This window comes from Perca flavescens, chromosome 23, assembly GCF_004354835.1.
Source record: "Perca flavescens isolate YP-PL-M2 chromosome 23, PFLA_1.0, whole genome shotgun sequence".
NCBI classification, from domain to species: domain Eukaryota; kingdom Metazoa; phylum Chordata; class Actinopteri; order Perciformes; family Percidae; genus Perca; species Perca flavescens.
Window position 1 is genome coordinate 1,447,349 of NC_041353.1, and position 25,647 is coordinate 1,472,995.

Here is a 25,647-nt window from a genome sequence, read left to right on the forward strand (position 1 = left end):
CACACACACACACACAGACACACACAGACAGAAAATAATCTGTACAAGCTTGCAACCAGAGTATCCACACACACACACACACAGACACACACAGAAAATAATCTGTACAAGCTTGCAACCAGAGTATCCACACACACACACAGACACACACACAGACACACACAGAAAATAATCTGTACAAGCTTGCAACCAGAGTATCCACACACACACACACACACACACACACACACACACACACACACACACACACACACACACACACACACACACACACACACACACACACACACACACACACACACACACACACACGGCTGAATGTCTGCTAGCCGCTGGCTAACGTGCGCAGTGCTGGTTGGTCCATCTCAGCCAAGAACGAGAGAAATGTGGAGTTACATGCGAAGCCGTGTGATGTTCGTGGAGCTCTGTTTTCTTCATGCCCTATTTCTGACCATTACCCCCCAAACTCTGAGGATTTATGGCCGCACAATAATAGAGATGCACTGATGTTGTCCCGCCTGAGAAAACACCTCATTTTATAGGCTAATATAGGGAGATGATGGAGGGAAAGGAGGAGCAGAAGATGAGGGAGAGAGGGAGAGAGGGGGAGGAAGGAGCAGAGGATCGTGGACATGGACGACGCTGCATTGATAATCGGCCGGCTCATAATATATTATTTCTGTTTTATAATGTAATGTCGGCCTAACAAAATTTCTGTTTACATATTCCGGTATGTTTTACACATTCAGTGGAAGAGCCATGTGCTCAGTGCTGTATAGTTTTATGTATCCAAGTTATTTAGTGTTAAGAGCACTGCAGAATGTTTGGTTTTTGAAGCTTGGAAAGCTCTGAATAGAGCTTTCTCACAGCAGACATGTTGACATGTCCTAGTAGGAAAAGCACAGGTGTATTCAAAACCATTACTGATGGCTGCATTCCACTTAGGAGAGACCCTGGTATTAAACCATTACTGATGGCTGCATTCCACTTAGGAGAGACCCTGGTATTAAACCATTACTGATGGCTGCATTCCACTTAGGAGAGGTCCTGGTATTAAACCATTACTGATGGCTGCATTCCACTTAGGAGAGGTCCTGGTATTAAACCATTACTGATGGCTGCATTCCACTTAGGAGAGACCCTGGTATTAAACCATTACTGATGGCTGCATTCCACTTAGGAGAGGTCCTGGTATTAAACCATTACTGATGGCTGCATTCCACTTAGGAGAGACCCTGGTATTGTTCATGCTGACTCACTGAAATATCTTACTGGGACACTTGATGGAACTGAGCCATCGTTAAGGTTATCCATCTCAGCTGTGCTTTTCCTACTATGACAAGTCAACATGTCTGCTGTGAAAAAGGTCAATTAAATATCCCACATGGCTTTAATAGAAAAAATGTATTTGACGCATCAAGATATCAAATCGAAGACATGATAATCGTAATCAAATCGGGAGATCAGTGACACCTCCAGTGTGTAAGCAGCTTTGGTAACGTTGAGTTACACCCCTGTAAGAAGAACGAGTGTCCAGTAGAGAGAGAGAGATGTGGCGGCTGCTCGTGGGACTTTTATCTCTACCGTGATGAAACGGCGAGGAGATAGGACGAGTTTCCGTGAATAGAAAGCCGGGAGACGAGAGAAAGAAAGACGGAGAGAGGGAGAGAGACAGCCTCAAATTTAAATAAAAACTAATGAATACATTACAGGCCTCTTTTATCTGAGTCCTGATGGATTTACATCCCAATGGGACTCTGGGACACTGAGAGACGAGTGTGAGGGGAACAGACCCCCAAAACCAACCCGACAGTCAGCCATATACAGTACAGGCCAAAAGTTTGGACACACCTTCTCATTCAATGCGTTTCCTTTTTATTTTCATGACTATTTACATTGTAGATTCTCACTGAAGGCATCAAAACTATGAATGAACACATATGGAATTATGTACTTAACAAAAAAGTGTGAAATAACTGAAAACATGTCTTATATTTTAGATTCTTCAAAGTAGCCACCCTTTGCTTTTTTTGATAACTCTGCAAACCCTTGGTGTTCTCTCAATGAGCTTCATGAGGTAGTCACCTGAAATGGTTTTACCTTCACAGGTGTGCTTTGTCAGGGTTAATTAGTGGAATTATTTCCCTTATTAATAAAAAAGCAAAGGGTGGCTACTTTGAAGAATCTAAAATGTAAGACATGTTTTCAGTTATTTCACACTTTTTTGTTAAGTACATAATTCCATATGTGTTCATCCATAGTTTTGATGCCTTCAGTGAGAATCTACAATGTAAATAGTCATGAAAATAAAGAAACACATTGAATGAGAAGGTGTGTCCAAACTTTTGGCCTGTTTACTTGCCAACATTTCACTTTAAAAGTTGATTTCTTTCAGGACTAAATGACGTGTTCTGGTTTCAGCACATAGCGGGCTTTTGTCTTTCAACATTTCTCTCTTTTTTTTTTAATTTTGGGGATTTTTGTTGCATTTTTCTGCGTTTTTTTGTTTAACTTTATTTTATAATTCAAAGGGGCTTTATTAGCATGACCATATTGACACAGTATTGCTAAATTCTTTTAGTTTTTTTCGATTTATTTTATGGTTTTGTTTCGATTTTTTTTTGGTCTTTTCAACATTTTACTTTAAAGTTGGTTTCTTTCAGAACCACAGGATTTTTTTATTTATTTTTTCAACTTTTGTTTTTTGCATTTTATAGTTTTTTTTGCCAACATTTTACTTTAAAGTTGATTTCTTTCAGGACTAAATGACTCTCTCCCCCCTTCTCTCTCTTCCTCTCTCTCTTTTTCTCTCTCTCCATCTGTTTCTCTCCCCATCTCTCAATTTTTTCAATTTCATGTTGCTTTATTGGCATGACAAAATAAATACATCTGTGTTGCCAAAGCATAAGAACAAACATACATATAAAATGACAAGGAGTAAATACATCTTATGTAATAATAATAATAATAATAATAATTATAATAATAATAATAATAATAATGCAAGTAAACATATTATAATTATGATATAAATGCAGATACTTAACTTCTGTGCAGTTCCCTCAGAGGGTACATTGAAGCAATATATAAAAAAGAGAATACAAATAACTAAAATAATAAATTAGAAAAGAAATAATAATCTATATAATTCTCCATTTATTGTTCCTTGTATTGTGGCAGGAGAAGACATATTTAGCTGCTAGCCATGCTGTGTTTTTATCTTCCCTGAATAAAAAAGGAAGCTTTCTGTCCTCAGTGTAGGTAGTGAAGCCTGGTATACGTTTTTCAAATTTTTGGAAATATTTGGTTCTTAAGCCTTCATATTTGGGACATGTACATAGGAAATGTAATTGTGTTTGGATATCCTGGTGGCAGTGTGTACAGACTCGTTCCTCTCTTGGTCTCCACACTTTTAAATGTCGACCTCTTTCAATTTCCAGCTCATGGTCACTGACTCTGGATTTTGTTAAAATTCGTATTTCTTTTGGATTTTTTGTTTTGAGATATTCGGCCAGTTGGATATCTCTGTTCAGGGATTAATAACAGAGGAGTTTGGGTTGTATCTTATTTTCATTTTGCCATTGTTCTGCATACTCGTCTTTTAATTTAGTTTCAAATCTTTTGATTGAAGACTGAGGATTGTGTCGGTGGCAGCTCTGAGGCTCAGTGTACCTGTCTCTCTCTCTCTACCTGTCTGTCTATTACTGACTGTGTTTAGCTCAGTGTACCTGTCTCTCTCTCTCTACCTGTCTGTCTATTACTGACTGTGTTTAGTCTATTACTGACTGTGTTTAGCTCAGTGTACCTGTCTCTCTCTCTCTACCTGTCTGTCTATTACTGACTGTGTTTAGCTCAGTGTACCTGTCTCTCTCTCTCTACCTGTCTGTCTATTACTGACTGTGTTTACCTCAGTGTACCTGTCTCTCTCTCTCTACCTGTGAGCCAGCTGGTCGAGGGGGTGGACATCTGAACACTGTTGGCTGCTCTCTCCCTCCCTCCTTCCCTCCCTCCCTCTCTCTCCCCCCCCTCCCTCTCCCCCCCCTCTCTCTCTCCCTGCCTCTCTCTCTCCCTCTCCTTCCCTCTCTCCCTCTCCCTCTCTCTCCCTCCCCCTCCCTCCCTCTCTCCCTGTCCCTCTCCTTCCCTCTCTCTTTCCTTCCCTCTCTCTCTCCTTCCCTCTCTCCCTCCCTTTCCCTCTCTCCCTCTCCTTCCCTCTCTCCCTCCCCCTCCCTCCCTCTCCCTGTCCCTCTCTCCCTCTCCTTCCCTCTCTCCCTCTCTCCCTCCCTCTCTCTCTCCCTCCCCTCCTCCCTCCCTCCCTCCCTCTCTCTCCCTCCCCCTCTCTCTCTCCCTCCCCTCCCTCCCCTCCTCCCTCCTCCCTCTCTCTCTCCCCTCTCTCTCTCCCTCCCTCTCTCTCCCTCTTTCTGAAACGAGACATTCCTCTTCATCCCTCCAACACTGACGCTGTTGTTCTGTTTCCTGACGGAGAAGTGGATCCGTCACCGTGCAACCCAATCTGATCCGGGCCGAGCTCCAGACAAAGCACCAGAACCACACCCTCCCTCCCTCCTTCCCTCCTTCCCTCCCTCCCTCTCTCCTTCCCTCCCTCCTTCCCTCCTTCCCTCTCTCCCTCCCTCCATCCTTCCCTCTCTCCCTCCCTCTCTCCCTCCTTCCCTCTCTCCCTCCCTCTCTCCCTCCCTCTCTCCCCCTCCCTCTCTCCCTCCCTCTCTCCCTCCTTCTCTCCATCCTTCCCTCTCTCCCTCCCTCTCTCCCTCCTTCCCTCTCTCCCTCCCGTAGTTCTGGACTCGGAGCCTCAGGCTGCTGCAGCGTTCTGCTGCACTTTCTCCGCTGCATTCACACGCTTTTTAAAACCCACAAACTGGCTGATTACTGAGAAAACTACTTTCCAGGAACTCATGTTTCCTCCTTTCTGAACTAACGATTGCTGTCGTTACCGATCAATCTGCTCCTTAACTTCTCCATTAATGGATTGGGCTATAAAGTGGAGAGTAGATGCAGTCTGACATACGCTAGAGCTTTGACTTTTGCCCAAAAATAATATTCAAAGTTTGTTTGTTTAATAATAATAATAATAATAATATTTAAATATGTATTAATAATACTTTGACCATTAAAATCCTTCAGTAAGACCTATATTGGTATCAAACTTAAATAAAAATGAAAAGTCAGACCCAAACTGTATGCTTCTGACAGGAAGTTCGGAGCTTTCACCGTAGTGGTCCGATGTTTATAGTCGTGTTGTTGTGTTCTGCTGGTGTGTGCGTAGAGCTGGTGTGTGTGTGTGTGTGTGTGTGTGTGTGTGTGTGTGTGCGCAGGGTTGCCAACTTTGCAACTTTTCAGACCACCATATCAACAAATCTGGCGACTTTCTGTAGAAAAAAAAAATGTAATTTAAAAAAGTCGCCAGTATTGTCCAGCGAGCACGCGAGGTATTTCTCTCCGGTGGGCCCCAAAACCGGGAATGCAACGCTACCGAGCCACGGCCGAGAGACACCTGAACCACTTTGTAAATTCGTGAACAGGTTGGAGTCCTCCAGATCCACAAGAGTTGCTGCATGTGGAGACTGTAAAATTACATTTTGTAAAACCTCTTTTGCCCAGAATGTTTTTTCTGTGAAGGGAGCAAAACTGTGGAACTGGCTCCCTACAAATATAAGGGCTATACCCAAAATGTCCACCTTTAAAAAAATTAGTAAAAGCATGCCATATGCCATCATGCCATATGAAATGTATAGCTGTGTGTATGTGAGGTGTGCATCTGTGTGAGTCCGAGTTAATGTGTTTATTTACTACACTTATTTTTATTGCTGTTAACTTTTTTTGGACATTTTATTGTGTTCGCTGTAAAAATTGGACTTATTTTATTATTTGAACGGTTAAAAGCCCTCCTAGGGACAGGTGTTGCGAATTAGTCATGGCTACAAACACTGTGATACAGGCATCGGATTGTTATTTATGTAATAATCTATGTTTTTTGTATCTGTGCCTATTTAAATAAACTACAAATAAGTAAATAAATCACCGCGCGGTTACATTTTGAAATGCGTGAAAAAGCCTCGAAATCTGAACTGAAAACAACGTTTACAAGCAAACACATTTACAAAAAATAATGGCCATAACAGGTTCGAATATTAAGGGCTGCCTAATCGTTCGAATTTCATTATTTATTTTTTTTAATATTCAAATGATATTTGAATATCGAAGTTCGGAGTCAAAGCCCTAAAGTACGCCGATTTTATGTCAGTCAAATGGTGTAAATAAATAACACTGGCAGCACTGTGGCCCAGTGGTTAGTAGGGCTGTCCTCGACTAAAGAACTCCTTAGTCCACTAACACTTATAGGATTCTGTCGACTAATCGATTAGTTGATTTAATTGACAGAGCTGTGAGCTTTGAGAGGTGGTTAAGACTAGAAAAGCACAATATAAATGTAGTTAATTAACCATCTGTAAAACTGAGTTTCTCCACAATTAATCCTGCAAAAGCACCACTTTAAATCTTGTGTTCACCATAAATGTGCTCAGAAGTTTCTTGGAAATAAGTAACTAAGCATGAATAAGCATAAAAAATGACTAATCGATTAAAGAAATCTAATATATACACATATATATATATATATATATATATATATATATATATATATATATATATATATATATATATATATATATATATATATACACACACACACACACACACACACACACACACACATATATATAACTCCCCCCCCCGGCTGAGACTCACCCTCGTTCGGGGTCCAGAGCGATGGCCCTCGGCTGGTCCAGCTCCTGCCAGAACAGAACCTTCCTCAGCGAGCCGTCCAGCTCGGCCACCTCGATGCGATTGGTTTCCGAGTCTGTCCAGTAGAGTTTACTCCCCAGCCAATCGCAGGCCAGTCCGTCGGGCGAGGCCAGCCCGGGGACCACCGTCTGCACCGCGCTGGCCCCCGATTGGTTGAACACGGTGCGTTTGATGGCCTCTTCGCTCACGTCGCTCCAGTAGATGAGGCCCCGCGCGTAGACGTAGTCCACGGCCGCGGCGTCCTCCAGCCCCCCCACCACCACCGTGGCGTTGGCCTTCTCGTGCGCCGCGTCCACCAGACGGAGGTCACGGCGGTTCGCATACAGCAGCAGCGGCACGCCTGGAAGACACGGAAACAAGCGTTAAAATATACGTTAAAACTGTGGAAAACTCACGGAACTAATACACAGAAATACACTGATTAAACTGTGGAAAATACAGTGAAATATGTCGTTTTTAGTGTGGAAAATGTGCAGTTTACATTCCCTGTATTAAATTCAGAATGCGGTCATTAATATTAGTAAAATAGTAGTCTATATCCTTCTCAGATGTAATGATTGTAGTGGTAGTTGGTTCATCTTTCCACTGCTCCAACAATCACCACTCTGGTTTGGTTGAAATTAACCCTTAATTCACCCATTTACATGTGGAGATATGCTGGCTCTATACACGCTAAAAGTCCTGATTATTTATATGGAGGCTGGTGAAAAAAGTTCTGTTGTTGCCGCTGACAGACTCAGAATATTATTCTAAGTGTCTGACAACATTATGGGATGGATCCCTACAGAGATAGACCTTTATGTTAAAGAGTAAGATCCTTTTAGTTTAACATGAAACAGCCCCAAAATCACCATCACCAAACTACACCAGACTCCATGTAAATAATCAGGACTTTTAGCATGTATAGAGCCAGCATATCTCCACCAGACTCCATGTAAATAATCAGGACTTTTAGCGTGTATAGAGCCAGCATATCTCCACCAGACTCCATGTAAATAATCAGGACTTTTAGCGTGTATAGAGCCAGCATATCTCCACCAGACTCAATGTAAATAATCAGGACTTTTAGCGTGTATAGAGCCAGCATATCTCCACATGTAAATGGGTCAATTAAGGGTTTATTTCAACCAAACCAGAGAGGTGATTGTTGGAACAGTGGAAAGATGAACCGAGACGGCTTTTGGTAGTTTTATTTAGTTTTTGTCCACTTTGAATGAAGTGTCTTTTACACTGATAAAAGTCCTGATTATTTACATGGAGTCTGGTGGAGTTTGGTGATGGTGATTTAGGGGCTGTTTGATGTAAACTAAAAGGATCTTACTCTTTAACTAAAAGGTCTATCTTTGTAGGGATCCATCCCATAATGTTGTCAGACACTTAGAATAATAATCTGAGTCTGTCAGCAGCAACAACAACAGAACTTTTAGTGGACTCTAACTGCTGCTGAACATTAGTCCTGTAGGCGCTCAACACTGGACCAGTTTCAAACATTTTTAGTTACATCCATCACCTAGTTAGAAAAACATGGGAAAATAAATTCCAGGTTGAGAAAAAAAAAACAAAAAAACAGAGCAACCCTTTAAGGACTCAAGAGTTGTTTCCTCTTGGCTGGATTTTGGCGCTCGGCCGAAGCGCTGCACAGCGTTGGAGCTGCCAGCCTGTTCTCACCTCACCCAGGGGGTTCCTTCTCCAAACATTTACCCAATCACAGCATCAAACCCTCCACCACAGGGGCACACAGGTCACCCAGAAGGCTCCCAGCCAACCAGAGGACACATCAGGACAGCAATAGCACTAGAGATGGTCCGATACCATTTTTTGCTTCCCGATACCGATTCCGATACCTGAAATTGCGTATCGCCCGATACCGAGTACCGATCCGATACCAGTGTGTCATATATTTTATTATGTTTTAACAGCTGTATACTACTATCCCTGTATGGATGTGATATTATTTCTATCTTTGTGAAACATGAACAAACAATGAATGCCCCAGAACTTTCTTTATTCTCCAGTTTGACAGTCAGTTATAACAGAAAAAGAACATAAATAAACTACTTTAATGTAGATTTTCTTTAGGGCTTTATTACGTGGTATCGGATCGGTGCATAAACTCCAGTACTTCCAGATACCGATACCAGCGTTTTAGGCAGTATCGGAGCCGATACCGGTATCGTAACATCTCTAAATAGCACTCACTTCCATGGGCGTAACTTCAGGTTCAACATTGGGGGGGTGGTTAAGATTTCCAACTATCTAGGGAGGTCCCGGGACATGTCTACACGTATTGAGAAGAGCGGCAAAAACATTGCAAAAATTGTAGAAAAAAACCCCGCAAAATAAAGACCCAAAAACATTTGAAAAAATACCTCAAAAAAAGGTGAAAAAACCTCAACAGAACCAGGACATGTCTGTGTGTATTTTTATTTTGGGAGCATTTTAGTAGCCTGGTGAAACCCTCCGGATCCGGTGAGCTACAGTTTTCTACTCAGTCTGGCATCTTGACTTAAGAGAAAATTTGGAGCTGTTCGCCAAACAACCGACCAATCAGTGTTGGTTTTGAGGCGGGTTTAGGTGGTGACAGACGGATGGTTTATCCACAGCTCTGTGGAGGAAGGTCTCCATAAGTAAACTTTGTTGATAATAAAAAAAAAATATTTATATTTAATAAAATATTTTATGAGATATATTTAGCTCCTGGTTTTTGTATGCTTCTGTCTTTTATTGTAATTTTTTATCAATAAAAGTTAATGAAAAGATCGTACAGTCCCTTTTATTATTGTCAAATAAATCTGTCCATCTACATAAAAGTGTTCCAGAGCACAGTGACCCAAACTGCCCCCAGCTGAAGCCTTTTTTCCTCTTTCTAAAACACTTATAATGTACATATTTGTTATGTTGTTATAGTCTTTTACATACTTTTTATTTAAGCTAACAACATGATATAATACTGTTAACTTTGCCCACAGTTGAAGCCTTTTTCCTCTACATATTTCTTATGTTATAGTGTCTTTTTCCATACTTGTTATTGAAATATATTTAGCTTATTGTTTATTCCCTGTTTAATATATTAATTGCACGCACCAAAGAAACCAAGCGAAAACTAACTTCGGTAATAAATCAGATTCTCTCGCTCGCATAGCATTTGTTGTGCTAACTGCTAACAGCTAGCAGCTATCTACTGTTAATCTAAGTGACTAAATCCAAAGTTAGCATGCTAACAAGCCGCAAACTGGGTTAAAATACCAAGAATAGAGTGAAGGTGGGTCTCGGAGGAGGCTAGCGGGGCTGTGGAGAGAGTAGTGCGAGGTTTTAACAGCTAGCTGAGCCTGTGGTTTGTTGTTAATTCTCCTCCAGCAGCCAACAGGCGGATACAACAGGCATAGCAGGTTGTGGCTAGAAGGGGATACAGCTACGGTTACGGTAACAGTTACGCAAAATCTAGGCTAATGTAATAATAGATTTATACTACTTTCACTCAGGAAACTTGTTTTCGTGTCCCGGGAGTGTTCCTAAACTAGCTAGCTAGTCGTTTTGGTGCCTAAACTTGTGGCTTGTATATAATTAATACTCCTCCAACAAGCCAACGGGCAGATTTAAGCAGTTGGTGCCAGATGGGATACAGCAAAAGCTTAACGCGGTTTAATGTACCTTAACAACGATCAATGATCACCAAATTTCTCTCTCATATTGCTCCTCATAACCACTGAAAACTGTCAAAACAATCTAACCAAAAGTCCAATTATTATGGACTTTATCTGACTTTAAGCGTTTCTGCTTCATTAGAGCCTATTGTAAAGGGAAAAAAGCTCCATAATAACTGCACTTTGGGTTTGATTTTTTTTTTACAGTTTTCAGTGGTTATGAGGAGCAATATGAGAGAGAAATTTGGTGATCACTGATCGTAGTTTAGGTACATTAAACCACGGTACGCGTTAAGAAAGTCCCGATACACTACGGTCACGTTCACGCGACGACAGTTAAGAGTTTAAACACCTAAAAAACAAAGTTAAATTTAAGTTTGTGTTCGTGATTTGGTTCAAACACTGCATAAGGAACGGACACAAGTTTCCTGGGTGAAAGTATTCAAAATATATTATTATATCATCCTAGATTCTTTCTTTTTTTTGCGAAATTTAACGTCACATCCGGCCGTAGCTGTATCCCTTCTAGCCGCAACCTCAGTCATAGCAGGCCGGCTAACAGTTAGCTTCGCTCGGCAGAAATCAACCCCCAGAGAGAGGCCCCCTGGCCCCCGGACACTGCTCCACAGATACTCCGCCAAACAACCCGTACACATATCCAAACATCACGCGGAAATGGAGAGACAAAAAGCGAAGTAAAAAGACAGATTTTTTAAAGAGAAACTCACCTCGTATGAGAAAACAAAAACTACACAACAACAGGCTCCGCAGCACGACACCCATCCCCATCTTTCTCCCCCGTTTCTCGGCCCGGAAAGCCCGCTCCGTCTCAGCGCAGTGTCCCCATATCCTCGGGGCTTCAAAACTAAAGATTCCCAACGATATTCGGCTTGTGTTTGCGCTGCAAAATGCGTTAAATTAGCCCCGCTACTTCCATCCTGGCTGCTCGCTTACTGCGTTGGATCAACTGTCTCACATTGTCCTGCAGGAGATCCGTCGTCTCCTTCCGCTGTGAGGAAGCTGCTCCCCCCCTCCTCCTCCTCCTCCTCCTCCTCCTCCTTTTCCTTTTCCTTCTCCTCCACTCCTCCACCGCTTTCTATTGTTGTTCTGATTTCATGCTCTCCAGCCAAAGATAATGTTACAAGGCGGAAAACAACCCTGCACGTTTTTATAAACTGCTGCTAAACATCACGGATCCTGGTGGTGGGGGGTAAACAGGAGAAAGGAGGTTTAGGAGCTGCACAACAAACCGAAGTTCAGTTCTATCACGCACATTCCTGCGGGACTAGTTTATCACAGAGCAGCGCTGGAAGAAGTATTCAGATCCTGTACTGCAGTAAAAGTACTAATACCACACTGTAACAGTACTGTAACAGTAGATTAACTTACAAGTTAAAGTCCTGCAGGGAAAATGTTACTGCAGTAAAAGTCTTGAAGTATCATCAGGAAAATGTAGTTAAAGTATTAAAAGTTAAGAACAATCCTCCCATTGTAGAAAGTGTAAACACACACACACACACACACACACACACACACACACACACACACACACACACACACACAAATCAGTGTAATGTAGGCCAAGGATCCAACCAGTTGTGTGTTTAATGGTCTCATCATCTCAGCTAGTTTAAATCAGATTTTATAAACTACATGTAACTAGTAACTAAAGTAACTAGTAACTAAAGATGTAACAGATGAATGTAGCGGAGTAACTAAAGTAACTAGTAACTAAAGATGTAACAGATGAATGTAGCGGAGTAACTAAAGTAACTAGTAACTAAAGCTGGAACAGATGAATGTAGCGGAGTAACTAAAGTAACTAGTAACTAAAGCTGTAACAGATGAATGTAGCGGAGTAACTAAAGTAACTAGTAACTAAAGCTGGAACAGATGAATGTAGCGGAGTAACTAAAGTAACTAGTAACTAAAGTAACTAGTAACTAAAGTAACTAGTAACTAAAGCTGGAACAGATGAATGTAGTGGAGTAACTAAAGTAACTAGTAACTAAAGTAACTAGTAACTAAAGCTGGAACAGACGAATGTAGCGGAGTAACTAAAGTAACTAGTAACTAAAGCTGGAACAGACGAATGTAGCGGAGTAACTAAAGTAACTAGTAACTAAAGCTGTAACAGATGAATGTAGTGGAGTAACTAAAGTAACTAGTAACTAAAGCTGTAACAGACGAATGTAGTGGAGTAACTAAAGTAACTAGTAACTAAAGCTGTAACAGATGAATGTAGTGGAGTAACTAAAGTAACTAGTAACTAAAGCTGTAACAGATGAATGTAGCGGAGTAACTAAAGTAACTAGTAACTAAAGCTGTAACAGATGAACTTAGCGGAGTAACTAAAGTAACTAGTAACTAAAGCTGGAACAGATGAATGTAGCGGAGTAACTAAAGTAACTAGTAACTAAAGCTGGAACAGATGAATGTAGCGGAGTAACTAAAGTAACTAGTAACTAAAAGCTGGAACAGATGAATGTAGCGGAGTAACTAAAGTAACTAGTAACTAAAGCTGGAACAGATGAATGTAGCGGAGTAACTAAAGTAACTAGTAACTAAAGCTGTAACAGATGAATGTAGAGGAGTAACTAAAGTAACTAGTAACTAAAGCTGGAACAGATGAATGTAGCGGAGTAACTAAAGTAACTAGTAACTAAAGCTGGAACAGATGAATGTAGCGGAGTAACTAAAGTAACTAGTAACTAAAGCTGGAACAGATGAATGTAGAGGAGTAACTAAAGTAACTAGTAACTAAAGCTGGAACAGATGAATGTAGCGGAGTAACTAAAGTAACTAGTAACTAAAGCTGGAACAGATGAATGTAGCGGAGTAACTAAAGTAACTAGTAACTAAAGCTGGAACAGATGAATGTAGTGGAGTAGAAGTAGAAAGTGACATGAAAAGAAAAGACTCAAGTAAAGTACAAGTACCTCAACATTTGGTACTGAAGTACAGTACTGGAGTAAATGTACTTAGTTACTTTCCATCGCTGGATTACAGAGTCACTGTGTACACCGACAACAGCAGCTCACACACGGACACATTTAAAATGGAAATAAGTCGTGTTTTCCAATTTCCTTTCTTGGAAAAAAACGCCAAAAACATCAGAAAAACTTTCTATAAAACTTGATAAAAACGTCAAAAGGCGACAAATGATGGGAAGAGCACCAAAAACTTCAGGAAAACCCTTTAAAATAACAACAAAAAGTGTCCAAAAAAAATAAATCTAAAAGCAAAAACAACAAAAATGTTGACAAAATTTGAATTTGTTTTTGAAAAAAACCTTAAAAAGGAACAAAAACTTCAGAAAAAGCCCAGTTTTGATTATTGTGTGTGTGTGGGGGGTTGTTGGTCACATAGATATATATATATATACTGACGTCAGTATATATATATATATATATGTGGTTGGCCACAACGGCAATCCTTGATTGTTGTGATTGTTGCGGCGCTTTGCATTGTGGGATACAGCAGGCGAGATAGAGGTCCGAGGCATACTGGAGATTTCTCAGAATCAGTACCACATCCGGGTATTTTTGGCATACTGCAGATTTTGCATTTGTTTGCATATTATATACTACATACTACATCAGGGGTGTCAAACTCAATGTCACTGAGGGCCACACTGGAAAATGAGAATGACATCAAGGGCCAGACGTGTACATTTTATTGACATGCTTTTATTTCATCGAAAATGCAAATATCTTTGATTGTATTATTGCATGTCCTATATAGCCTTCTCGCTTACAGTTTTGTCAACATAAAGCCCTGAAAAAGTCTTCAAAAACGTTTTTTAGCCATTATAGAATTTTGCAAATCAAGCAAAACAATGATCACATTTTTACAAGTATAGGCCACCACACAGCCGACTCACAACAACCTGTTTCTCAGCCTGAATGTTAAACTCTCTCTCTGATGAGTCTCAAAGTCGGCAAATCAGCCAAATTCTGCTTTGAGTGTCGCATAATATCAGTTTGAAAAAAAAATCTGTTTTTGGTTTGGTGCACAACTGTGTGGGCCAAAATGTATTGTGAACCTAAACACATATGCGTGCCAGATCAAAATTTGCTAGGGGACGGATTTGGCCCACGGGCCTTGAGTTTGACACATGTGTACTACATACTACATACTACATATTATATATTACATACTACATAGTACATACTACATACTTCATTTTAGCCAAATCAGTACACACTGCGAGTATAGTATGCTGTTTCGAAAACGGACTTGAAAACACAGGGCTGTAGTACTCAAGTCCCGACTCGTGGTGCTTTTCTGTTGTCTCAGACTCGTTGGTATTTGGACTCGGACTTGTCTCAGAATGGTGGCCGACTGAGGCTCAGTGGTGGTTCGTTGATGTTGAAGTGTCCTTGGGCAAGACACTGAACCCGGAGTGCTGTGCATCGGGGTGTAAATGTGTGTGAATGTTTATCTGATGAGCAGGCGGCACCTTGTAGAAGCCTCGGCCAGTGTATGAATGAGTGTGAATGGTGAATGGTTCCTGGACTGTGTAAAAGCGCTTTGAGTAGTCGTTAAGACTAGAAAAGTGCTATATAAAAACAGTCCATTTACATTCACTCGTTGGTATTTGGACTCTGACTTGTCTCGGACTCGGGCCTTAACATTAGTAATTAAACCTAAACAGCTAATGGAAGTCCAAACAGCCTGTGAGCTTCTCCTGTACTATACAGTAATTCCTCTACTGTGTGACAGTAAGTCTCGTGGTTATTATAAAAGCGTCTGCTACGGAGCCATAACGTGAGCTACAAGGTAATGGAGCCTTTTATACATTGTCGTGTTTCTTTAGAAATAAACAACGGAGAAATAGAGTCTTTAAACGCTTCAGATGTAAAGTTATTCTTTGTCAAAGTGACGTCAGAATGAATGGGAGTCAATGGGATGCTAACGGGAGGTGATGGCTTGAGGAGCAGTAACCATAGTCCTCACAAATCCACCGGAGGTTAGAACCCCGACACAGAAACAGAGGAAGGAGACGGGACATCCGGCAAAACTTCCTGCGGCATTGGAGCAATCCTGGAAGTGGAGCGTCGTGGATATAAACTACATTTGCACTCAACACGCTCAACCCTTTAAGCCTTTTTTTTATTAATGCAACAGTTATTTTGTATGTATTGTTTATTTCATATTAATGTTTATAGGTCCCATGGCATGAAAATTACACTTTATGAGGTTTTTTTAACATTAATATGAGAATTTGGCACACCCATGAGAGAGAGACATCATGGCTTTCAAACGAGCAAAGTGGTAGTTGGTCAAGAACACTTCAGATTCAGTATTAGGGGACCACTAAGGTCTATATAAAAGAGACTTCAGATTCAGTATTAGGGGACCACTAAGGTCTATATAAAAGAGACTTCAGATTCAGTATTAGGGGACCACTAAGGTCTATATAAAAGAGACTTCAGATTCAGTATTAGGGGACCACTAAGGTCTATATAAAAAGAGACTTCAGATACAGTATTAGGGGACCACTAAGGTCTATATAAAAGAGACTTCAGATTCAGTATTAGGGGACCACTAAGGTCTATATAAAAGAGACTTCAGATACAGTATTAGGGGACCACTAAGGTCTATATAAAAGAGACTTCAGATACAGTATTAGGGGACCACTAAGGTCTATATAAAAGAGACTTCAGATACAGTATTAGGGGACCACTAAGGTCTATATAAAAGAGACTTCAGATACAGTATTAGGGGACCACTAAGGCCTATAAAGAGACTTCAGATACAGTATTAAGGGACCACTAAGGTCTATAAAGAGACTTCAGATACAGTATTAAGGGACCACTAAGGCCTATAGAAAAGAGACTTCAGATGCAGTATTAGGGGACCACTAAGGCATATTCCACATAAGTGTAAGTGTAACTTACCAGAGAGGGCCAGCACTGGGGGTGAGGGCTGCCGAGGTCTGGTGCTGCTCGCACCAGTGGAGAGTTTTTCTTCCGATTATGCTCACAGGTAGCTGCATGACGGTTAGAGCTGCAATAGTCTCACATTGCCAGACAGTTTGATTCATAGTGTTATGTCATAACAGAAGTTATCTCAGAACACTTTGCAGATCTAGACCACATTATAGTTTACAAAGACCCAACAATTCCCTCCCAAGAGCAAAGATTTAGTGGGACAGTAGTCTCGCATTGCCACACACACACACACACACACACACACACACACACACACACACACACACACACACACACACACACACACACACACACACACACACAGTTGTGTGTTTAATGGTCTCATCAGGTCAGCGTGACTTGTAGCCGTTATATTGTCGGCTAGTTTACTTTAGAATCAAACATCAGATTTTATAAACTACATGTAACTAGTAACTAAAGTAACTAGTAACTAAAGCTGGAACAGATGAATGTAGTGGAGTAACTAAAGTAACTAGTAACTAAAGCTGGAACAGATGAATGTAGTGGAGTAACTAAAGTAACTAGTAACTAAAGCTGTAACAGATGAATGTAGTGGAGTAACTAAAGTAACTAGTAACTAAAGTAACTAGTAACTAAAGCTGTAACATATGAATGTAGAGGAGTAACTAAAGTAACTAGTAACTAAAGTAACTAGTAACTAAAGCTGTAACAGATGAATGTAGAGGAGTAACTAAAGTAACTAGTAACTAAAGCTGGAACAGATGAATGTAGTGGAGTAACTAAAGTAACTAGTAACTAAAGCTGGAACAGATGAATGTAGTGGAGTAACTAAAGTAACTAGTAACTAAAGCTGTAACAGATGAATGTAGTGGAGTAACTAAAGTAACTAGTAACTAAAGTAACTAGTAACTAAAGCTGTAACAGATGAATGTAGAGGAGTAACTAAAGTAACTAGTAACTAAAGCTGGAACAGATGAATGTAGTGGAGTAACTAAAGTAACTAGTAAGTAAAGTAACTAGTAACTAAAGCTGTAACAGACGAATGTATTGGAGTAACTAAAGTAACTAGTAACTAAAGCTGTAACAGATGAATGTAGCGGAGTAACTAAAGTAACTAGTAACTAAAGCTGTAACAGATGAATGTAGAGGGGTAACTAAAGTAACTAGTAACTAAAGTAACTAGTAACTAAAGCTGTAACAGACGAATGTAGTGGAGTAACTAAAGTAACTAGTAACTAAAGTAACTAGTAACTAAAGCTGTAACAGATGAATGTAGAGGAGTAACTAAAGTAACTAGTAACTAAAGCTGGAACAGATGAATGTAGAGGAGTAACTAAAGTAACTAGTAACTAAAGCTGGAACAGATGAATGTAGTGGAGTAACTAAAGTAACTAGTAACTAAAGCTGGAACAGATGAATGTAGAGGAGTAACTAAAGTAACTAGTAACTAAAGCTGTAACAGACGAATGTAGTGGAGTAACTAAAGTAACTAGTAACTAAAGTAACTAGTAACTAAAGCTGTAACAGACGAATGTATTGGAGTAACTAAAGTAACTAGTAACTAAAGCTGGAACAGATGAATGTAGTGGAGTAAAAAGTCCAATATTTCTCTCTGAAATGTAGCGGAGTAGAAGTAGAAAGTGACATGAAAAGAAAAGACTCAAGTAAAGTACAAGTACCTCAACATTTGGTCTGAAGTACAGTACTGGAGTACATGTACTTAGTTACAGTCATGCCTGTACAGAAACTAAATCAGACAGTATTTAGTTTTGGGGTTTTATCAGAGATAGAATCATTAAAAAGCAATGACAACACGTTCAAAAATCACTTTTTTTTTAATCCTTACAAGAACAAAACATCAAATTCCAAACTTATGCAAAATATTATCACTTCACAAAACAGGACCAAACTATCACCATCGATGTAATTAATCAGACACGGTAGAAATCAAAGCAATAACAGAAGTGAAAACAAGTCAGCGGTGCAGCTTCAGGCTTCTTCGGGAGGTTTATCAGGCGGCTGCTGCCACCTGCTGGCCCCCACACCCAAAAAACACTGACACCCAATACAAATGTACTTATTATTACTATTATTATTATTATTATTATAGGAAAATAGTGCGCGGCCAGTGTACTCTTACTTATGAAAAACAATCTAATATTCCAAAAAAGAAGCATATCATATTTATCAAAAAAACACAGGATACAATAGTGCATCAAATGTTCAACGAATTGCATCCAACATTTTAAAATCGTTATCCGCGTGTAAAACTAAATACAAAAACAACACAGTGAGAGAGTGAGTCCGACATCGAGTCCCTTTGGTATGTTTTCCTGGATGTCTATTTTCCCATGTTTCTGTGTCTGAGTGTCTGATGGGAGCAAATATCTTTCAAACTGGTCCAGTATTAAGCGAGATAAATAAGCTGTAATGTAACTCTACATTGGTCCAGATTAAAGCAAGATAAAACAAGCTACAATGTGAAGTTAGAGTCCACTAAAGGTTCTGTTGTTGCTGCTGACAGACTCAGATTATTATTCTAAGTGTCTGACAACATTATGGGATGGATCCCTACAGAGATAGACCTTTTAGTTAAAGAGTAAGATCCTTTTAGTTAACATGAAACAGCCCCTAAATAACCATCACCAAACTACACCAGACTCCATGTAAATAATCAGGACTATTATCATCGTAAAACACACTTCATTCAAAGTCGAAAGAAGCAAAATAAATCTATCAATAGCCTTGGTTCATCTTTCCACTTTTCCAACAATCACCACTCTGGTTTGGTTGAAATAAACCCTTAATTCACCCATTTACATGGTGAGATATGCTTGCTCTATACACGCTAAAAGTCCTGATTATTTACATGGAGTCTGGTGGAGATATGCTTGCTCTATACACGCTAAAAGTCCTGATTATTTACATGGAGTCTGGTGGAGATATGCTGGCTCTATACACGCTAAAAGTCCTGATTATTTACATGGAGTCTGGTGGAGATATGCTGGCTCTATACACGCTAAAAGTCCTGATTATTTACATGGAGTCTGGTGGAGATATGCTGGCTCTATACACGCTAAAAGTCCTGATTATTTACATGGAGTCTGGTGGAGATATGCTGGTTCTATACACGCTAAAAGTCCTGATTATTTACATGGAGTCTGGTGGAGTTTGGTGATGGTGATTTTGGGGCTGTTTCATGTTAAACTAAAAGGATCTTACTCTTTAACTAAAAGGTCTATCTCTGTAGGGATCCATCCCATAATGTTGTCAGACACTTAGAATAATAAGCGGCAAAAATAGAACTTTTACTGGACGCTAACTGACATTTCTCGCTTTAATACTGGACTAATTTCAAAGACCGTTGTTTCCATCAGCCACTTAGTCACAAAAACAAAGAGAAATAGGGTCCAGATTGAAAAATACAGAAGTTACCCTTTAAGAAGCAGTCACAGGCTCATATGGCTGAAGCATGTGGAAGTAAAAAGACATGCAGGTGTATGTCGTATTGTCTTATACACAAAGGGTTAATTAACCCCATGGCGAAAGGAGAAGGCCTCGAAACAAGAAGGCCGAATGTACAAATCCAGAATTTCTCTACAGCGACTTCAGAGGCTTCCTGAGACTCAGGGAATAAAAATATTGCTGTTTGTTCTTTGTGTTCAATCACCAGCTGAAGTTTCTCTACCATCAACAACGCCAACGTAATCAACTTATCGGGATGAAAAGAACCGAACTCCCACATTTAGCTTTCAGGATCAATACATCAGAGTCAGGAATAAAAGCCCAAATGTGCCTAAGCCAGAAAAAGTGAGAAAAAAAGCTCAGTTTTTCATCATAACATCAACGGTTTCATCGTCCGGTATCGGAAAAGACTTGCGATGTAACGTAAACATTATGCGATTTAACCTAAACATTTTGTGATGTATAGGAAACATATTGACATATTTTGAGATAGAGCGTAAACATTTTGTGATATGGCGTAAAATTTTTGCAATATAACGTAAACATTTTGCGACATTTTAGTGTTTTAATTTTAACATTTTGCGATTTACTGTGAACATTTGGCGATATATCAGAAATGTTTTGCAATATAGCGTAATTCTTTTTGCCATATAACGTGAACAGTTTGCCATATTTTTGCAATATGACTTAAACATTTTGTGATATTGCGATATATCGTAAACATTTGCGGTATTTTGTGACATATCGTAAACATTTTGTTACATAACGTAACATTACGACATTTTGCGAGATATCGTAAACAATTTGAGATATTTTGCCATATAACAAAAACATTTAGTGATATATCGGAAACATTTTATGATATAACAAGATAAAGTAATTTAACAAACAAAGAAAACGTTTGTAATAAAAATTATACTGTATCCCAAAATCAGAAAATATGTCATAATAAAATTAAAATATCTTGTAATAACGTGAAAAAGATATTCTTTAAGAAAACTTGACGTTGTAACAAGAAACTGAGCAACTATTTTTGTCGTCACGTAGCAACAAAAAACTAACAAGAGAATGAAAAAAAAAAAGTCTGAATTAAGAAAAAAAAAAAGATTTCTGAATTTCCTAAATTCTGAGACAAAAGTCAAAATGTTGAGAATCAACGATCCCGATTATGTGTCATTTTCGTATAATTTGTGGCATCATTGTGATGTTTCTTGATTTGTATCGTGTTGAATTTCTTTGAGAAGTCAAACACATATACTGTTTCCCCGTCTGGAGTTTTTAAATTTAGGGCATCACAATATTTATCCATAAAAAATTATATATATACAAAGATATATCTCGGCGCTGTCCATGAAACATCCTGACTCTCTTAGCTGACAAACGAAACAGCCGGTTGCAGCTTTAGATGATGTATTTATCAGATAATCCAATTTGATTTTAGTTTATTTTCAGTTCTTTGACAGAAGATTTTATCCACTCCTATTAAAACATAAAGCAAGATTAAGATTCTACAGTTTTGTCTTCAAACTGTGCATCATTTTCTTTCTTATACCACGGCACAGATTAAAGTGATATTTACTCATATTTTCAGCCCTATGTTCCCACATTTCTAAGATATAACTTAAAATTAGGCCCTATGTTAGGGTTAGATTCCATCTGTAGTCCATTGCTAGTGGTTAATAGGTTGGATGTAATTGGCTACCAAATCGGGAGAAAGGGAGATAAAATCTGACACAAATTTATGAAAAAGGAAATACATAGGGCATAGAACATAGGGCCTAATTTTGGACAAAAGTCTTAGAAATGTGGGAACATAGAGCTGTGGGAACATAGGCACGCTCCCTATTCCATGGTACAATGGCTTTTTTGTGAAGTAGACATTTTATTATTGCACATATGTCAAACTCCAGGCCAGTGGGCCAAATCCCTGCATATCAGATTAGATTCACACAAAATTTGGCCCACCTAGTCACTTTTTTCCACAGCTTTGTCACTTTTTCTGATGTTTTTGGCATTTTTTTTGACGACTAGTTGTGCGCCTAAACTAAAAAGACAGAAAACTGTATTCAAACTGCAATTACGAGACATTCAAAGCTGAACTTTGGGCAGATTCGCTGACTTTGAGACTCAGAAGTTTCCACAGAAGCAGAGTTTTCATATTCAGGCAGTTTGCTGTGAGTCGGCTGCTTTTCAAAATGTAATCTTTGTTTTGCTTTATTTGCTATATTATATGATGGATAAGGAACTTTTCGGCAGACTTTTCTAAGGCTTTATGCTGACAAAACTGTAAGTGAGCAAGCTATATGAGACAAACTTAATCTTAGTCTTGCTCTTGATGTGATTCTCATTTTCCGTGTGTGGCCCCACTTTTGGACAACTTAGAAATCGGGTTTTAAACTTGCAAACTTCTACCTTTACTTGCTTTACATAATTGTACTCTCTTTTGTATCCTTATTATCCTTCACTGTAAAACCTTTCACCGTAAATTTACAGTAATATACTCGTAGCGACTACTGTTTATTTACAGAAAGATAGACAGACACACAGTTTCTTACTGTATTATTTGAATTTACATATCTGCATGTATTGAGAAAAGAGACCAAAACGTCGAAAAAAAATTTGAAAGTTGAAAAATTGTCCAAAAAAAAAAAATCAACAAAAATGTCAGAAAAGGTGTGAAAGACTTTGGAAAATATACCCTCTGAAAAGGCAACCAAAAACTCAGAAAAAATCAACAAAAACATTGAAAACGCAACAAAAAATTTGGAAAAAGTCCAGAATGAATCCCCCCATCCCCCCTCTAAATTATGGTAAATAGACATTTACAGTTTCTTACTGTATTATTTGAATTTCCAGTAATATACCGGCTGTCTTGTTATTCCTGCCTTTTCCTTTATTTTCCCAAGATGCATTGGTGTCAACAGTAAATACCTGTAATCTATAATCTGCAACATTCACAGATAGCGCTGTAATATTAATATTTTCTCCCAGGATCCTTTGCCATTAACAGTATGATCCTGTTTAACATTAAAAACAGTAAGATACTGTGATTTTAGCTGAAAATTTGCACCAAAAGGTTTGCAGTGTAATTTATTTATCACATTTTAAGCATCAATTCTTCAATAAAGTTTATTTCTTATGATGGGGTATTCTTTTCTGTGCTGCCCATCAATGATCTTTCGAGTCAAACTAAAGGTTGAATGAATGAATGAATGAATGAATGAATAGTGAAATTGAGTTTGACAGCCCTGTCTTATTGTGAAAGTTTGTGTTGTTTTGAAATTAAAATATTATCGTTATAACGTTAACAATCGTAAATTAAAGGTGCAGTAGGTAAGCCTTATAAAACTACCTTTCTGTCATATTTGCTGAAACTGACCCTATGTTCCAGTAGAACTACATGAAGCAGGTTATTAAAAATATAAATCCAGCTCCTCTGGCTCCACCTACAGCCTGGAGTGAGATTTACACAAATCCACAGGTCCCTGTTCAGATGCACCAATCAGGGCCAGGGGGGAGGTGTCTAACTGTTCAGATGCACCAATCAGGGCCAGGGGGAGGTGTCTAACTGTTCAGATGCACCAATCAGGGCCAGGGGAGGTGTCTAACTGTTCAGATGCACCCATCAGGGCCAGGGGAGGGAGGTGTCTAACTGTTCAGATGCACCAATCAGGGCCAGGGGGGGAGGTGTCTAACTGTTCAGATGCACCAATCAGGGCCAGGGGGGAGGTGTCTAACTGTTTAGATGCACCAATCAGGGCCAGGAGTGGTGTCAAACTGTTCAGATGCACCAATCAGGTTCAGGGGGGTTGTCTAACTGCGTGTCAATCACTGCTCATGCACACGCATTCATTCTCCCTTGTGGGGGGAGGGGCTTAGGAGAACATTTTGGGCTTTAGCAGAAAGAGGGAGGCAGGGACTGAGAAGTTGTTGATCCTACCTACGGCACCTTTAACTTGTTTTTAAGTTTTTCCGTTTCTCCGTCTTAGAAACCGAACTCCCACCCGTGCCGTGCCGCGTCATCACACCTCGTAGTGCAGATCGTTGAGCTCCAGTCTCGTGTAATGGCGTCTGTCGAAGGACTCCATCGCCTTGCGTGCGGCGGCGGCCAGAGCTAGCGTGAGCACGGCGAGCCCGAGAACCATAAACACCACCATGCCGGTTTTTAGCACTCCTCCCCCTCCCGCGCTGGCCCCTCCCCCCCCGCCGGGGCCAGCGCTCAAGTTCTGCAGCGGGAGCTCCGACTGCTCGGCGCCTTTGGGGACGATGAGCAGCGTGGCCGCCGGAGTCGCCGTGGACCAATCAGTGATCGGCAGAAAAGGGGTAGAGGTGGGAGGCTTTGTCGTTGTTGCTGTTGTAGTTGTTGTAGAGGGAGTTGTAGTTCTTGTTGTAGAGGGAGTTGTAGTTCTTGTTGTAGAGAGAGTTGTAGTTGTAGAGGGAGTTGTAGTTCTTGTTGTAGAGAGAGTTGTAGTTGTAGAGGGAGTTGTAGTTCTTGTTGTAGAGAGAGTTGTAGTTGTAGAGGGAGTTGTAGTTCTTGTTGTAGAGGGAGTTGTAGTTCTTGTTGTAGAGAGAGTTGTAGTTGTAGAGGGAGTTGTAGTTCTTGTTGTAGAGTGAGTTGTGGTTCTTGTTGTGGTTGTTGTGGTCGGCTGTGGTGGGTCAGTGGTTCTCACTGCAGCCTTGTTGCCGGCGGTTACCACAGGAAGTGATGTCGTGGCGGCAACGACAGGATGAGGCTTCACTTTCTTAGGAGTTTTATTTTGCTTTCTGGTGGCTTTGTTTGGCTTTTTCAGGGTTGTTGTTGTCGTCGTTGCCGTGGTTGTTGTTGTGGTTGTTGTGGGTGCTGTTGTTGTTGTTGGTGTTGTTGTGGGTGTTGTTGTTGTTGTTGTGGTTGTTGTGGGTGTTGTTGTTACCGGAGGCATTGTGGCGATGATGATGATGGGTGGAGGAGCTGTTGTTGTGGCGGTGGTGGTGGCTTGTGTTTGCGTGGTTGTTTGCGTGGTTGTTGGCGTGGTTGTTGCCGTGGTTGTTGCCGTGGTTGTGGTCGGTGTGTCGGTGGAGGTTGGCTTTGTGGTGGTGGTCGTCGTGGCGACAGGTCTCACCGTGGTCGGATGAATCAAACCTGTTGGAAGGAAAGAAAGACGGAGGGAAAGGTGAGAGATGCAGCTGAACGGTGTCTGTGTGTGTATGTGTGTCTTGGTGTGTGTTTGTGTGTCTATCTGTGTGTCTTGGTGTGTGTGTGTGTCTGTGTGTGTGTCTGTCTGTGTGTGTGTCTGTGTGTGTGTGTGTGTGTGTCTGTGTCTGTCTGTGTGTCTTGGTGTGTGTGTGTGTCTTTGTGTGTGTGTCTGTGTGTCTGTGTGTGTGTGTGTGTCTGTCTGTGTGTCTTGGTGTGTGTGTGTGTCTGTGTGTGTGTGTCTTTGTGTGTGTGTCTGTCTGTCTGTGTGTGTGTGTCTGTGTCTGTCTGTGTGTCTTGGTGTGTGTGTCTGTCTGTGTGTGTGTCTTTGTGTGTGTGTCTGTCTGTCTGTGTGTCTTGGGGTGTGTGTGTGTGTGTGTGTGTGTGTGTGTGTGTGTGTGTGTGTGTGTGTGTGTGTCTGTGTCTGTCTGTGTGTCTTGGTGTGTGTGTGTGTGTCTGTGTGTGTGTGTGTGTGTGTCTGTGTCTGTCTGTGTGTCTTGGTGTGTGTGTCTGTCTGTGTGTGTGTGTCTTTGTGTGTGTGTCTGTGTGTGTGTCTGTCTGTGTGTGTGTCTGTGTGTGTGTGTGTGTGTGTGTCTGTGTCTGTCTGTGTCTGTCTGTGTGTCTTGGTGTC

The 25,647-nt window shown here is 40.3% G+C and overlaps 2 protein-coding genes across 2 annotated transcripts in view; both read right to left on the bottom strand.

Annotated features, from left to right (window-relative positions):
* Positions 1-11,482, bottom strand: part of lrp6 (low density lipoprotein receptor-related protein 6) — a 75,088-nt gene extending 63,606 nt beyond the window's left edge. Inside the window, 2 exon segments of the mRNA XM_028571227.1 lie at positions 6,763-7,159; positions 11,192-11,482. Coding sequence (XP_028427028.1) covers positions 6,763-7,159; positions 11,192-11,252 — 458 coding nt within the window. The 5' untranslated portion in view covers positions 11,253-11,482.
* Positions 1-25,647, bottom strand: part of LOC114550445 (NLR family CARD domain-containing protein 3-like) — a 689,968-nt gene that overhangs the window by 627,811 nt on the left and 36,510 nt on the right. The gene's annotated exons all lie outside the window — the stretch shown is intronic.